Below are 16,242 nucleotides of genomic sequence, written 5' to 3' on the forward strand. Positions count from 1 at the left end.
CTCGCACCTAACTATCATAGAACTTGCAGTGGATCCCGATGCAGTTTGGAATTCCTGTGTGACGGTCTGGATAGATGTCAGCCTATTACACATTACGACCCTCTTCAATTGTCGGCGGTCTCTGTCAGCCAACAGACGAGGTCGGCCTGTACACTTTCGTGCTGTACATGTCCCTTCACATTTCCACTTCTCTATCACATTGGAAGCAGTGGACCTAGGGATGTTTAGAAGTGTGGAAATATTGCGTACAGACATACGACACAAGTGACACTCCATCACCTGACCACGTTTGAAGTCCGTAGGCTCCGCGGAGTGCCCCATTCTGTTCTCTCACGATGTCTAATGACTACTGAGGTCGCTGATGTGGAGTAACTGGCAGTAGGTGGTAGCACAATGCTCCCAATATGAAAAACGAATGTTTTTGAGGGTCCGGATACTTCTGATCACATAGTGTATGACTAGGAAAAACAGTCCTATAATCAAAATATCCACAGGTGTACTGCCGGTCTACTGTGTCCAACGGGCACAATATTTCGGCGATCATACATGTCGCCATCATCAGGTGAACTGACGGACTGAGATCTTGTGAACGTGCTGGCACGGAGATTCGTACACTATGGCTGCTCAGGGGGAACTGGGTTCGGTCGTGGTGGCGGCCGATTTAAATACCCTCCGCCCGCGGCGCGCTCACTCCGCCGTCCGCGCCCCGCGCCTCGGTCGTGCAGTGGAACAGATTGCGATGGCGTCTGAGATGACGTCGGTGTGATGGCTCTGTCCGCCGTGGTCGTCACAACTATACATTTGCTCGATTTACTCTTGATTAACCTGATCGCTGGTTCCCAAGCCTTGCTAAGATTATAGGCACAGTCACAGTTTATGAGGTCGTCATTGGTGCGAATTTCGACGGCCTCTCTAACAACGCTGTCCCAGTATCTCGACGTCTGTACCAGAATCCTCGTGCGTTCATACTCCATGGTGTGATTTTCCGACAAACAATGTTCAGCGACCGCCGACTTGCTCGGATACATCAGTCGAGTGTGCCTCTGGAGTTCGCGGCATCGATCCTCGAGGGTACGCATCGTCTGACCAATATACGACTTGCCACATTGACACGGAATCTGGTACACGCCGGCCTTCCTCAAACTGAGGTCATCTTTGGCGCTCCCCACCAGTGCACGAGTTTTATTCGGAGGACAAAACACAGTTCTGACCCGGTGTTTCTTCAAAATGCGGGCGATTTTCCCCGAGAGTGCGCCTGTATATGGGATAAACTCAGTGCCTACCTCCTCCCTCGTGATTTCATCCATCTCCACAGGTTGTGCTGTAGCGGGTGGGCGGAGAGCACGTCGAATCTGCCACTCTGAGCACCCATTTTTTCGAAATACAGTTCTCAGATGTTCCAATTCCTGGGGTAGACTCTCTGCGTCAGAGATAGTGCGCGCCCTATGTACTAGAGTTTTAAGTACCCCATTCCTCTGTGAAGGGTGGTGGCAGCTGTCTGCGTGCAAATACAGATCAGTGTGCGTTGTCTTCCGATACACCCCATGGGCTAGGGTGCCGTCAGGCCTTTTCTTGATCAAGACGTCAAGGAAAGGTAGTTTACCCTCCGTTTCAGTCTCTATAGTGAATATGATGTTGGGGTGTATGGAGTTTAGATGTGTTAAGAAGTCAAGGAGTTTATCCATACCATGTGGCCAGATGACGAACGTGTCAGCCACGTAACGGAAAAAGCAAGTAGGTTCCCATTTGGATGACGACAGGGCTTCCTCCTCGAAGTTCTCCATGTACAAATTCGCTACCACCGGTGAGAGTGGACTACCCATGGCGACTCCCTCCGTTTGTTCGTAGTATTCTCCATTAAAAAGAAAATATGTGGAAGTCACGTAGTGTACGGATGTCCGTGCCGGCACGTTCACAGGAGCTCAGTCCGTCAGTTCACCTGATGGTGGCGACATGTATGATCGCCGAAATATTGTGCCCTATGGACACTGTAGACCGGCAGTACACCCGTGGATATTTTGATTATCAAATACGCCGGGAGAAACTCAAGAATCACAGTCCTATAATGTTCAAATACAGCATTAGCAGTGTACTCCTTGACACAGTCCTGGCTATCAAATACCTAGACATAACATTGCAAAGTGACATGAAATGAAATGAGCACATAAGATCAATGAATGGTCAACTTTAGTTCAGTAGGAGAATTGTAGGAAAGTATAGCTCATCTATAAAGGAGACCACACAAGATCAATGAATGGTCAACTTTAGTTCAGTAGGAGAATTGTAGGAAAGTATAGCTCATCTATAAAGGAGACCACACGTATAGCACTAGTGTGACCCATTCGTGAGTACTGCTTTAAGTGTGTGGGATCCCCACAGAGTCAGATTAAATGATTACGTACGAGCAGTTCAGAGGCTCGCTGCTAGATTTGTTTCCAGTAGGTATTACAGAGATACTTCGTGAACTCAAATGGGAATCGGTGGAGGGAAGACTATTCAGAAAATTTAGAGAACCTGCACTTTTGACTGGCTGCGGAACAGTTCTGCTGCTGCCAGTGTGCGTTTCAGTAAGGACCACGAAAACGAGAGAAATTAGGGCTCGTACAGTGGCATACAGACAGTTGAGTCAATTTTCTCTCACTGCATTTGTGAGTGGAACAGGAAAGGGAACTACTAGTATTGGTACGAGGTACTGTCTGCCCTTCACCTGAGGCTGGGTTGTCGAGTGTGTATGTAGATGTAGAAGTTAAGTACAGTGCAGCATTACTGTCTCATGAAATGTTTCTAGAATTACATGTATTTCTTCTTCTTTTCATGTAGTATAGGGAATACACCTTCATTTTAAATTGGGGGGGGGGGGGGGGGAGATGTTCACTGATCATTCTGTCCCCATCCCTCCCTCCAAATACACACATACTCACAAACTTTATTAACTAACATTCTGATACTTTATATTCAGAGGAGTTAGTCAGTGCTTTGTCCTGACTACTAAAACAATTAACAATTAATGAGCTAAGAAATTTCAAAACCATCACATACTGCATTGCAGAGTGAAAAGTTAATTCTGAAAAAATCAACAGTTTATTTTATTTTACTTATTTTTAAATTGGTACACAATGATATGACACCTGTCCATCACTTTTAAGTTAATGACTCAGAGAAATAACCATCTCAAATTAGAGGTATTAATTGCCGCTGACCATTCAATCATAATTCTTCTGCCTAGATTACCTGCATTTTTTTATTCAGCTTAATTTATAAATTTCTCTCAATGTTTTTTGAACTAGCACAAATTCAAAACCTATGTGAAGAAATGTAGTTATATCTTTATGCACAATATTCACCAGAGTCAAATTTGCCTTTCCATGCTGCTAAAATATGGAATGGAAGAACAGGTTTTCCAAAATGGCTTGTGGAGTTAAAAGGTAAATCCTTATATGCTAGAAAGCTTTTTTGTATAGTTGGTGATTAACATGTAGTGTTCAATTAATGTAAATGCACGTATTGCAGACATTTGTGTTTTACTAATGGACTGCAAAAATAAACAAAGAACAGTGTAAAGGGAGGAAGCTTATTTCTCTTTTCTTTCTTTAAGTATGAGGGCTCTATGGAAAATAATTTCCATTCTGCTACAAGAAAAATACTCAAATATGTAAAGCATATTTATTAGAAAAATGTTAAAGCTGTGACTTTGTGTAACTTGACCTAATCACCGTTCAGATACTCTTCTATGGCATAAAATTCTGCCTTCTGAGATTGCAGCTGTATGAGACGGCATCTTGTTCTTTGTCTGAGTCAAAATGTTGGTAGCCACTGTATTCTTTCATATGTGTAAAGTCACTCGGGGCCAAGTCTCGACTATGAGGCAGGTATTCATAAATGTCCCACGTGAACTGACTGTTCTTGTGTTTGTGATGCGAGGAGTGGTTGAAAATTGTACAAAACACCTGACCAATAGTCAAGAAACTGCATCGCTTGTTTTGGATGGCTCGTCTGTTTTCTTAATGTCTCACAATGGGCTTGAGAATTGATTGTCCATCCACATTCCACAAAATCCACGAACAAGTTTCATTTAGCATCCCAAAAATTTCTGTGTGCGCACAGTTTGGGTCTGCAGCATAAATTTTTCATGAAAACGTGACAATAAAATCATAACAAGTGTTTTGTATTAAGCCACCTGTGTAATTGCTTTGGGCCATTTTTTCATTTCCATTTTGAATTGGTCGTACTTGTCTCATTTCATGGCACTGAACTTATTAGCCTTTTTGGATTCCTTTTGGTGCAAGTATTGCTCTGACTTGCATTTTCTGTAATTCCAAGCATATTTATGAGTCATATAAGATGACATCTTTCATTATTTGGTAATTCTCAATTTAATTCCGATTTTCATTTATATTCTGATGAATATGCTTATTGCATCACTTTGCCTCCTAGGAGTGCTTTATAAGGTCTTCCCAGTGACACCCAAATCAGTGTCCTAGCTAAATCAGTGCCCATGCTACACTGCTTTGTAACTTTTACACAAAACAACATGGGCATGCGACTACACCGATATGACATCATAGGCAAAACAAACTTCTACTGACATGATCTATCAGTTATGGGCTCAGCCATTGTTTATGCACTATTACTCTCTTAATTACTACCAGTTCAAATCCTGTCCCCCATGTGAGGTGATATAAATCCGTACGACTGATTGCCGTGTACAATGTGCTTGTAAGCATTTGAAAGCAGTCCTATTTCAGAACTGCCAAAAGCTGAAAATAAAGCTGATTTGTGAATTTAGTTTTTGACGGCGACGTTCTCGTATGAGTACTTCTGTTTTCTTGGTGCATCTCATTGTCATAGTTTGTGCAGCTGCATACAAAAGCACTACACAGCCTCTTAGTATGACAGTTAAATTCTGATGGTGATGGCTGAGGAAGTTGTCAGTAGCTCAAGTTTACAAACAAATCTTATGCAATAAGGAGACTGAGCTTTGTGATTTTTCTGTCACTTCTTCACTGTTCTGAAAAGTGTGTTACAGAAAGGGTTTAACATTTGACAAGATTTTCAGTGGTGATGCTACGTTAATTTAAAACAGCAGTTGTTAAGTGAATGAGATGGAATGTGGCATTCTTCCTATTGCTGCTCTGCACATACTGTCGTTTGGCATAAGTCAGTTAAGTGATTGTTTCACCTCCCACATCTTCACATGCTACAGGAAAATTGAGGCCACTTTTTTGATAGCCTCGGTATTTTAGTGTTTCATCTGTACAGTGTACAATTTTGCTCCCACAGGGTCCGGTTCAGAACCACCGAGAGTCGAAGTGCGGCCTCAGTACCTGACCGTCAACGAAGGCGACAGCGCAGAGTTCGAGTGCTCGGCTTCGGGAATACCCCAGCCCGACATCAGGTGGACGCCAGATGAAGGCCGCCAGCTCAGCCCACAGGTACATCACTCAAATATGCCTGCAAGGAATTGAGCTTTGTTTCTAATGTGTGGGCTGTTTCAAGAGGAGTCATCTAATTTCTCGAGACTGATGTTCAAAGACAACAAATTTCAGTGTCTGTGGTTTTCACAAAGAGACCGTATGGGTAGTGCTCTTCAGTTTCCTTCACGCTTGAGGGGCAATACGATGGTTGATGGTTGAAGATTAATTTCCTAAAACAGTACGATCCATTTCTCATACACTTAAAAAAAAAGTCTTTTGAGGTCTGGAAGTTTCTAGCTCTGTTAAATATAAAATTCAGACTACTTCAATTGAAGTAACTGGATAAGTATTTAGCATTTTGCTTTTGTAATCATGAGGTTGCTGGTGTGATTCACACTTATTGCAGCATACACGTGGTGTTCCAGGAGGAATGGTCAATATTAAGGGATAAGAAGGATCTATTATTGGGAACAAAAACCCTTCTAACGGACATATGCTCTATTTTGAAAGGTTTCTCATGTTTAATGTACATTGGTATTTATTTTTTGTATTACTCAATACGTTGTCAGGTTTACACATCTACAACAGCTTGTAAACATTACAAAATCTTTTACAAAGTAAGAAATGAGAAATACGTGTTTTAACACATTCACCTTAAAGTATTACTGTGTCGCAAAGTGCTCTCATTCTCAAACATTCAATGAACAAAGTCCGAGTATTTGTGAATCGTCAGTTACGTTGCTTCAAGACTAACGTGCAGTTTCTAATTTTAATAGTCGTCTTATTGTGCTGAACTTCTAGCATAAGAATATACCTCCATATTACATTTTTAGATTTGGTCAGTAATTACACAAAAAATTAAAAATCAAAATGTTGTTGCCCCTATGCAGCAACTGGTACTGGCTTCCATGTCTCAGGATAGTGTTTTGGTAATATAGATGATGATATAGTACCACAAGTTGGGAGACTTACGTAGCTATACTTCTTTCTGTAGCCACTTGTGCAACAGAAATATTTTCGTAAGACTTTTTGGGAATACGAAATGGAGCGATCACGTAGAATCAAACTTGGGTAAAGCAGAAAACTAAAGTAGAAAACTAGGGAAATACAGTCAGTCTGTAAAGGACATTGCTTACGAAACTCTCGTGCGACACATCATAGAATGTTGCCATGGTGTGTAGGATCTGTAGCAAATAGGGCTAATGGAATATTGGAAGTATGCAGAGAAGGGCAGCACAGTTTGTTTGATGCTTGAAAGTGTCACAGAGGTGCTGAGAAACCTGATTTGTTGGATGTTAAAAGACTCAAACTACCATGTGGAAACCCACAGGGCTTAAAAAACTGGCAATAATTGAGGAATTCAGAAATTTTCTCCCATTCTCTTTCTCTGCATCACTCGTGTAGAGACCACAGAAACAAGATTACACTAATTACCACGTGTACCGAGGCATTTCAAGCAATCGTTCTTCCCGTGCCTCGTACGAGGGTGAAACAGGGAGAACCTCTAATAAGTGTTACAGTGGGAAGTACCCTCTGCCGTGCATGTAACATTGGTTTGTAGAGAATGTAACTAGATGTTTACTATGCAGGCTGCCTGTCTGTTTCCAGGTGTACTACAGTGGAGGCGTATTGCGCATACCGTCAGTACGCAAGTCAGACGAGGGTCGATACACGTGCTCGGCCAGCAATCCTGCAGGAGAGGACAGGCGCACCGTCTACCTCTATGTCTCCGGTGAGTTCCTACAAGAGTTGACACTTCAAGCGGCTGCCACCATCAGACTTGTTTACAGTGCAACCGTAGCCCAGCCCCGATTCTTTAAAGAAATGAATTCCCATTAGTAAAACATCCTTTTTACACAACTAAGTCTTTGACAGCATATCTTCTGAACAGTGTGTCGAACAATGATACAATTTTGCAGATACAGTTAGTGGTAAATCTGGTTACGGTGTGCAAAATGTGGTACAGAGTGAGTAGTAAACAAGTAAGAAATTAAAAAAATGTTGTGCCAATGCTGAAGTGTTAATGCCCAAATAGGGAAAATGTAGTAAGTGATTCTTTCCTCCAACTACTTCGTGGCAATTGTCTGTGAGGAAAAGTTAGAAAAACTTAGGTATTGTGTGTAAAGTATGTTGGAAGTTGCTAACTACTCTCATTCTCCAACACTGGATGAATATAACCTGGAAAACTTGCACACCTTAAGTTACACTGCCTCAAGACATACACAGTTTCCAGCTTTAATTATCATAACATTCGTAATGAATAAATTATGACAGAATTTCAAATTTGGTCAATAGTTTTTTGAAATACTGAAAATGAACTATATTATGAAAATGATAAATTGCTATTAACCGTATAGAAGAGACATTGAGCCACAGACAAGCACAACGAAAAGTCTGCTATACATTTAAACTTTCAGCTGAAAGGCCTTCTTCCAAAATGAGAACACACACGTGTTCACACAAGTTCAACTCACACACACAATTACTTTCTCCAGCTGCTGTGGCCAGAATGAAGACTACAATTTTGCATTGGAAGCAGTCACTTCATAGCTTAAGGATGATATCACAGTCAGTTAACATTCAGTCCAGTGCAGCCCATCATCAAAAACAAAACAGTCATATAATTATATAGAGCTCTAAACTAAATTTCAACTAGTATTGGGACCCAGCATTTCCCTACATACATACAGCATTTCTTTACAATGTTTAGCGTGTGTCTAAATTTGTTTCATTATATATTATCAGTTTTTGGGTACAAGATGTAGAATTCGTATCACTTAATGATCTGCACATTATGAGCGTACCATTATTGGCTACAGAACATTTATTTATTTTTTATTTATTTATTTATTTATTTTTTTATTTTTTTTTTACTTTTTTCATAAACTGAACTAATAAACCATCATTTTCATCTATATTTATTAATGGGTTGATAATTAATATTCTTGGATGTAATAATATTCCTTAAAATTGAACATTTTAGGTTAGGCTTCACTGCGACAGTTACAAAACTACAAATTGCTGTAACCAAAAGCTTTTATTGTACTATACTTTCCACCAGGGATTTTGGAGGATTATAACTTATAAGATCAGGTACATTTTATGACGGTTAAGAACTCCTTGATACATTGTTTGTTTGACTTTTTGGCGGCAGAAGACAAAAAAAAATTGGCAGAAAGCTAAGTTATGGGAATGTTCTAGGAGTTACAGTAACAACTCACCGAATAGAAAGTGGTGTTAGGTCATCACCAGACATACAAACAACACTGAAATCCTTTTTCAGTCTATGGCGCCAGCGCAAATACACACACACACACACACACACACACACACACACCTGTTGTCTTTGTACTGAAATAGCTTCTTCCTCTATGAGACAGTGTTATGCGTTTAAAAAGCTTTACACGAAATACGTCTATGCTTCATTAATTAACGTATCACGCATCATGATGGAGGTATAATCCTCTAAAACGTGTAGTGAAGAGTGTAATATAGTAAATGTGGCAGGTTACTGCAGTTTGTATTTTCAGTTAATAATATTAGTTCTTTGTTTCACAACATATGTCAATAAAAGCTGTGTTCGAATGATGCTACTGTAGGGATTGTATACTTCAGTGTAGGTAAATACTAGATCAGTCGGCGACACCAGAGCGTTCAAGTACTCGTGTCAATAGCCTCGTGACAGTGCTCGAGAAAGGTCGCTCTCTGTGCAGATTCGCCAGAACCTTCGGTTCAGCTCACGATGCAGCCTTCTACGTACGACGGCCCCGAGGGCGCGACAGTGGTCCTGCGCTGCCTCGCCGGAGGCGTGGCGGGTGCGCCACCCCCGCGCATTACCTGGAGCCGCCAGGGCGCCGAGCTGCCGCCGAACGCCCGCCAGGACGACGACGGACGCGGGTCGGCCACTCTGGAAATCCCGTCCGCAACTGCGGCTGACTCCGGCGTGTACGTTTGCACGGCTGTGAGGACGACCCCGCCGTCCTACACTACTAGCACCGTCAGGGTAGTCGTCACTGCCTACAGGTGAGGTGCACATTTTGCCTCAAATTATTACTATCTGCAGCTCTGTTACTACTGTGTTGTGTATCACTATGACACTTTTTTTTAATAATATTGTGTACTATTTATCATCTGCCATTTCTTATTTAAAGTGTTCTTCTGCATAAATCTTTCTTCTTCTTCTCCCTTCTTTAAGGTCCCACTGGTCAAAGCCCAGCAAGAAAATAGTTGTGTTTCAAAAGGGTTCACTTTGATGTTCACCAAAGTTGTTCACCAAAGTAACACTTTTATTTCACATTATTTATTTTTGTATTACTTATTCTTTTATATGGAGTCTGACTGTCCTGACTGTGCACATTTGTAGGCACTGAATGACAGACATACAATTAAAATACTGTTTGTTGTCCCAAATATCACTATTCTCATATTGGACCCTTTATTATCCAGTTCATTATGGAACCGTCATTGATTTGATAAGGAGAAGCAGGGGTAGGAATGTTACTATGTGCGGATAGGGAATTGTCATTTGAGTCACACCAAAAGGTGGTAGTGCAGTTGTGGCAAACTTACCTGTCCACCATTGTGTGTTACAGGGGTAAGGCAAAAAGTTATTTTTCTATAAAATTATACTGCACCATATTGTAAAATCGCATACGGATTGTTAGATATGATATTTTGATGATATTTCAACATGTGTCCACCCTGTCACTTTTGAGGCAAAACTGCTGCAAGTACCCTCGTATGAGGGTATTTTTCACTGTTAACACTAACACCACCACACAACCAAAGATGAAAGATACCAGACATTATCAATATTGAAAATTGCTAAACTGAATGAGATAATATTAACTCTGTCCCTCTGTTAAGGAGTGAGCCGAATACTACGCAGAATTTAAACCAGACCCCATGTCTGTTTATTAGGTTATTTGCTAATTTAATTTCAACAGATTCCCTAATAACACTGTCTCACGCACGTGAAAGTCTCCACATAGACGACTGGTGTCAAGACAAAGATCTGCAATAGATCTTTTGGTGTAAGTATGTGTCCTGCTTAGCTCAGTACATTGGCCCTCAATAGTCCTGATAGTCTGACCAATGTATGGCATGCCACAACTGCAAAGAATATGGTAGACACCTGTTTTACACAAACTGAAACTATCCTTTAAGGAACCTAAAGGGACCCTAATCTTAAGATGATTGTTGAAAAACGCATTTCACGTCATATATCTGCAAAATATGAGCAGTTGTGTTGGAAACGTTCCCTAAGATAAAAAGGTGCCACCTCAGTATCATTTGCTTCAACGACTTTGAAGTGTCTTCACAGGAAAGATCTCCGGTAATTATTTTGACAGGCGGCTCAGTGGACGTGGGGACGTCCTGGAGGGACTGGAATGAGGAGAAGTCCGTACCCCTGTCAGGGATGGATCCCTGTACCTCCAGGGTTAGACTGTAATGCACTACCCACTAGACCACCATGGTCCTACTATGAGAAGTAAATAAAAAATACTCTCTACGTGTAACAGAAAGGAATATATTGAAAAAAAGCTGATGTGAATACATCGAAATATAAGTTTAGAAATATTTACCTAATGCTGCCACTCCCAGTCAGGAGAAACATCCGTGTTGCCTTCATGTGGTGCAGTGGCAAGACACTTGATTCACATGCAGATGAATGGTGGTTAAAATCCCCATACGGCCATCTAGATTTATGTTTTCTGTGGTTTTCCTAAATATTGGATATGGTTGAAGTGTCATACTACCATAACCTGAGCACATGCTCCATCTCTTCTGATCAACAGGATACTATAAACCCTAATGTCCTTTCCTCACTTCCTTTTCACATCGAATTCTCGTCTCCACAGGCAACCACCGGTCGTGAGCATCGAACCGGAACGTCAGACGGTGGCGCAGGGATCGTTGGTAGAGCTCCGTTGCGTGGCTTCTGGCGACCCCACACCGGCCATCACTTGGAGCAAGGCCAATGAGGAACTGTCAAGCAGCTCGCAGGTAACACGACATCCAGTCCGTATCTGAGGTCACACGTACATTAGTGCAGTGATGCTCGACTTGGGGGTGAGGGGACAAATTTTCACTTTGTCTGGCAGAAGGTGTTGTGGTTCTGGTGTAACATTCCTGACCACCAAACTTTGTGCTAGTTGCTAGTATCTGGGATTAAATTTCAAGCCTCTCCATAGTGTGTGATCAAATGAGGCTGAGGGATGCTTGGTGGTGACTCCCGGTGCTCTTTGAGACTCCGGCTGTGTGCCACAACAGGGAGCACATGCGCACTCTTACGACACAACTTTCATATACACTACAGAAATAGGGATCCTGTAGGTAAAGAAAAAATCCTACCTACATGATTGGATGACTCCAAGCCAATGATTCCGTAGAACTGTAATTTCACTCGGTGCCACAAGACCGATCAATACTTTCACTGCACAATAGTAATGGTAATATTATTGATGACGGCACCACTAAAGCAGAGTTTACTGAACACAGTTTTCTGAAATTCCTTCACCAGAAAATATGAAGTAAATATCCCAGAATTCAAATCGACAACAGTTTGCCAACACTGAGTAGCCAAAAGGAAGACATTCTCGATGTAGTGAAGCAGCTTAAATGACTTAAAAAAGGTAAGACTTGTGGTCCAAATTGTATAACAGTCCGGTTCCATCAGTGTGTGCTGATGCAATAGTTCCATATGTAGCAATCATATACAAGTGCTTGCTTTGCAAAATATCGGTGTATAAACACTGGAAAGTTGTGTCACACCAGTACTCAAGGAAGCAAACCGGAGTAATCTGCTCAATTACAGACCCATATCACTAACTTCTATTTGCAGTAGGATTTTGAAGCATATGTTTTGTTTGAACATTATGAATTGCCTTGAAGAAAATGAATTATTGACAAATAGCAAACACGGATTCAGAAAATATCATTCTCGTGTAATGCACCTAGCTCTTTATATGCATGAAGTAATAAGTGATACCGACATGTGATCTCAAATTGATATCAGTTTTTTAGATTTCCAGAAGGCTTTTGACACTGTTTTGCACAAGCGACTTCTAGTCAAATTGTGTGCATACGTAGTATCATCTCAGTTGTGTGACTGAATTCGTGATTTCCTGTCAGAAAGGTTACAGTTAGTAGTTGTTGTTGTTTGTTGTTGTTGTGGTCTTCAGTCCTGAGACTGATTTGATGCAGCTCTCCATGCTACTCTATCCTGTGCAAGCTTCTTCATCTCCCAGTACCTACTGCAACCTACATCCTTCTGAATCTGCTTAGTGTATTCATCTCTTGGTCTCCCCCTATGATTTTTACCCTCCACGCTGCCCTCCAATACTAAATTGGTGATCCCTTGATGCCTCAGAACATGTCCTACCAACCGATCCCTTCTTCTGGTCAAGTTGTGCCACAAACTTCTCTTCTCCCCAATCCTATTCAATACTTCCTCATTAGTTATGTGATCTACCCATCTAATTTTCAGCATTCTTCTGTAGCACCACATTTCAAAAGCTTCTATTCTCTTCTTGTCCAAACTATTTACCGTCCATGTTTCACTTCCATACATGGCTACACTCCATACAAATACTTTCAGAAATAACTTCCTGACACTTAAATCTATACTCGATGTTAACAAATTTCTCTTCTTCAGAAACGCTTTCCTTGCCATTGCCAGTCTACATTTTATATCCTCTCTACTTCGTCCATCATCAGTTATTTTGCTCCCCAAATAGCAAAACTCCTTTACTACTTTAAGTGTCTCATTTCCTAATCTAATACCCTCAGCATCACCCGACTTAACTCGACTACATTCCATTATCCTCGTTTTGCTTTTGTTGATGTTCATCTTATATCCTCCCTTCAAGACACCATCCATTCCGTTCAACTGCTCTTCCAAGTCCTTTGCTGTCTCTGACAGAATTACAATGTCATCGGCGAACCTCAAAGTTTTTATTTCTTCTCCATGGATTTTAATACCTGCTCCAAATTTTTCTTTTGTTTCCTTTACTGCTTGCTCAATATAGAGATTGAATAACATCGGGGAGAGGCTACAACCCTGTCTTACTCCCTTCCCAACCACTGCTTCCCTTTCATGTCCCTCAACTCTTATAACTGCCATCTGGTTTCTGTACAAGTTGTAAATAGCCTTTCGCTCCCTGTATTTTACCCCTGCCACCTTTAGAATTTGAAAGAGAGTATTCCAGTCAACATTGTCAAAAGCTTTCTCTAGGTCTACAAATGCTAGAAACGTAGGTTTGCCTTTCCTTAATCTTTCTTCTAAGATAAGTCGTAAGGTCAGTATTGCCTCACGTGTTCCAGTATTTCTACGGAATCCAAACTGATCTTCCCCGAGGTCGGCTTCTACTAGTTTTTCCATTCGTCTGTAAAGAATTCGTGTTAGTACTTTGCAGCTGTGGCTTATTAAACTGATTGTTCGGTAATTTTCACATCTGTCAACACCTGCTTTCTTTGGGATTGCAATTATTATATTCTTCTTGAAGTCTGAGGGTATTTCGCCTGTTTCATACATCTTGCTTACCAGATGGTAGAGTTTTGTCAGGACTGGCTCTCCCAAGGCCGTCAGTAGTTCCAATGGAATGTTGTCTACTCCGGGGGCCTTGTTTCGACTCAGGTCCTTCAGTGCTCTGTCAAACTCTTCACGCAGTATCGTATCTCCCATTTCATCTTCATCTACATCCTCTTCCATTTCCATAATATTGTCCTCAAGTGCATCGCCCTTGTATAGACTCTCTATATACTCCTTCCACCTTTCTGCTTTCTCTTCTTTGCTTAGAACTGGGTTTCCATCTGAGCTCTTGATGTTCATACATGTGGTTCTCTTATCTCCAAAGGTCTCTTTAATTTTCCTGTAGGCAGTATCTATCTTACCCCTAGTGAGATAAGCCTCTACATCCTTACATTTGTCCTCTAGCCATCCCTGCTTAGCCATTTTGCACTTCCTGTCGATTTCATTTTTGAGACGTTTGTATTCCTTTTTGCCTGCTTCATTTACTGCATTTTTATATTTTCTCCTTTCATCAATTAAAGTCAATATTTCTTCTGTTACCCAAGGATTTCTACTAACCCTCTTCTTTTTACCTACTTGATCGTCTGCTGCCTTCACTACTTCATGCCTCAGAGCTACCCATTCTTCTTCTACTGTATTTCTTTCCCCCATTCCTTTCAATTGTTCCCTTATGGTCTCCCTGAAACTCTGTACAACCTCTGGTTCTTTCAGTTTATCCAGGTCCCATCTCCTTAAATTCCCACCTTTTTGCAGTTTCTTCAGTTTTAATCTACAGGTCATAACCAATAGATCGTGGTCAGAGTCCACATCTGCCCCTGGAAATGTCTTACAATTTAAAACCTGGTTCCTAAATCTCTGTCTTACCATTATATAATCTATCTGATACCTTTTAGTATCTCCAGGGTTCTTCCATTTATACAACCTTCTATCATGATTCGTAAACCAAGTGTTAGCTATGATTAAGTTGTGCTCTGTGCAAAATTCTATCAGGCGGCTTCCTCTTTCATTTCTTAGCCCCAATCCATATTCACCTACTACGTTTCCTTCTCTCCCTTTTCCTACACTCGAATTCCAGTCACCCATGACTATTAAATTTTCATCTCACTTCACTATCTGAATAATTTCTTTTATTTCATCATACATTTCTTCAATTTCTTCGTCATCTGCAGAGCTAGTTGGCATATAAACTTGTACTACTGTAGTAGGTGTGGGCTTCGTATCTATCTTGGCCACAATAATGCGTTCACTATGCTGTTTGTAGTAGCTTACCCGCATTCCTATTTTCCTATTCATTATTAAACCTACTCCTGCATTACCTCTATTTGACTTTGTGTTTATAACCCTGTAGTCACCTGACCAAAAGTCTTGTTCCTCCTGCCACCGAACTTCACTAATTCCCACGATATCTAACTTTAACCTATCCATTTCCCTTTTTAAATTTTCTAACCTACCTGCCCGATTAAGGGATCTCACATTCCACGCTCCGATCCGTAGAACGCCAGTTTTCTTTCTCCTGATAACGACATCCTCTTGAGTAGTCCCCGCCCGGAGATCCGAATGGGGGACTATTTTACCTCCGGAATATTTTACCCAAGAGGACGCCATCATCATTTAATCATACAGTAAAGCTGCGTGCCCTCGGGAAAAATTACGGCCGTAGTTTCCCCTTGCTTTCAGCCGTTCGCAGTACCAGCACAGCAAGGCCGTTTTGGTTATTGTTACAAGGCCAGATCAGTCAATCATCCAGACTGTTGCCCTTGCAACTACTGAAAAGGCTGCTGCCCCTCTTCAGGAACCACACGTTTGTCTGGCCTCTCAACAGATACCCCTCCGTTGTGGTTGTACCTACGGTACGGCTATCTGTATCGCTGAGGCACGCAAGCCTCCCCACCAACGGCAAGGTCCATGGTTCATGGGGGGACAGTTAGTAGTAACTCATGGAAAACCGTTGAGTAAAACAGGAGCAATATTTGGCGTTTCTCAAGGAAGTGCTATAGGCTCTCTGCTACTCCTGATATGTATAAATGATATAGAAGAAAATCCGAGCAGTACTCTCAGATTGTTTCCAGGTTATACTGTCATTCTCCGTTTTGTAAAATCATCAGATGATCGAAACCAATTGCAAAGTGATTTAGACAAGATTTGTGCATGGCGCAAAAACTGACGATTGACTCTACATAATGAAAAGTGTGAAATCATTTACATAAATAATAAAGGGAATACACTAAATTTCGACTACACAATAAATGACACAAATCTAAAGGCTGTCAATTCAACTAAGAACTTAAAGATTAG

At 41.3% G+C, this 16,242-nt stretch overlaps 1 protein-coding gene across 1 annotated transcript in view; it reads left to right on the forward strand.

Moving 5' to 3' along the window:
* LOC124553582 (basement membrane-specific heparan sulfate proteoglycan core protein) overlaps positions 1 to 16,242 on the forward strand; it is a 799,417-nt gene that overhangs the window by 658,766 nt on the left and 124,409 nt on the right. The window contains exons 52-55 of the mRNA XM_047127431.1: positions 5,281 to 5,432; positions 7,023 to 7,146; positions 9,128 to 9,437; positions 11,276 to 11,420. Coding sequence (XP_046983387.1) covers positions 5,281 to 5,432; positions 7,023 to 7,146; positions 9,128 to 9,437; positions 11,276 to 11,420 — 731 coding nt within the window. The remainder of the gene's footprint in view (positions 1 to 5,280; positions 5,433 to 7,022; positions 7,147 to 9,127; positions 9,438 to 11,275; positions 11,421 to 16,242) is intronic.

Source organism: Schistocerca americana, chromosome 11, assembly GCF_021461395.2.
Source record: "Schistocerca americana isolate TAMUIC-IGC-003095 chromosome 11, iqSchAmer2.1, whole genome shotgun sequence".
In the NCBI taxonomy this organism is placed as follows: Eukaryota; Metazoa; Arthropoda; class Insecta; order Orthoptera; family Acrididae; genus Schistocerca; species Schistocerca americana.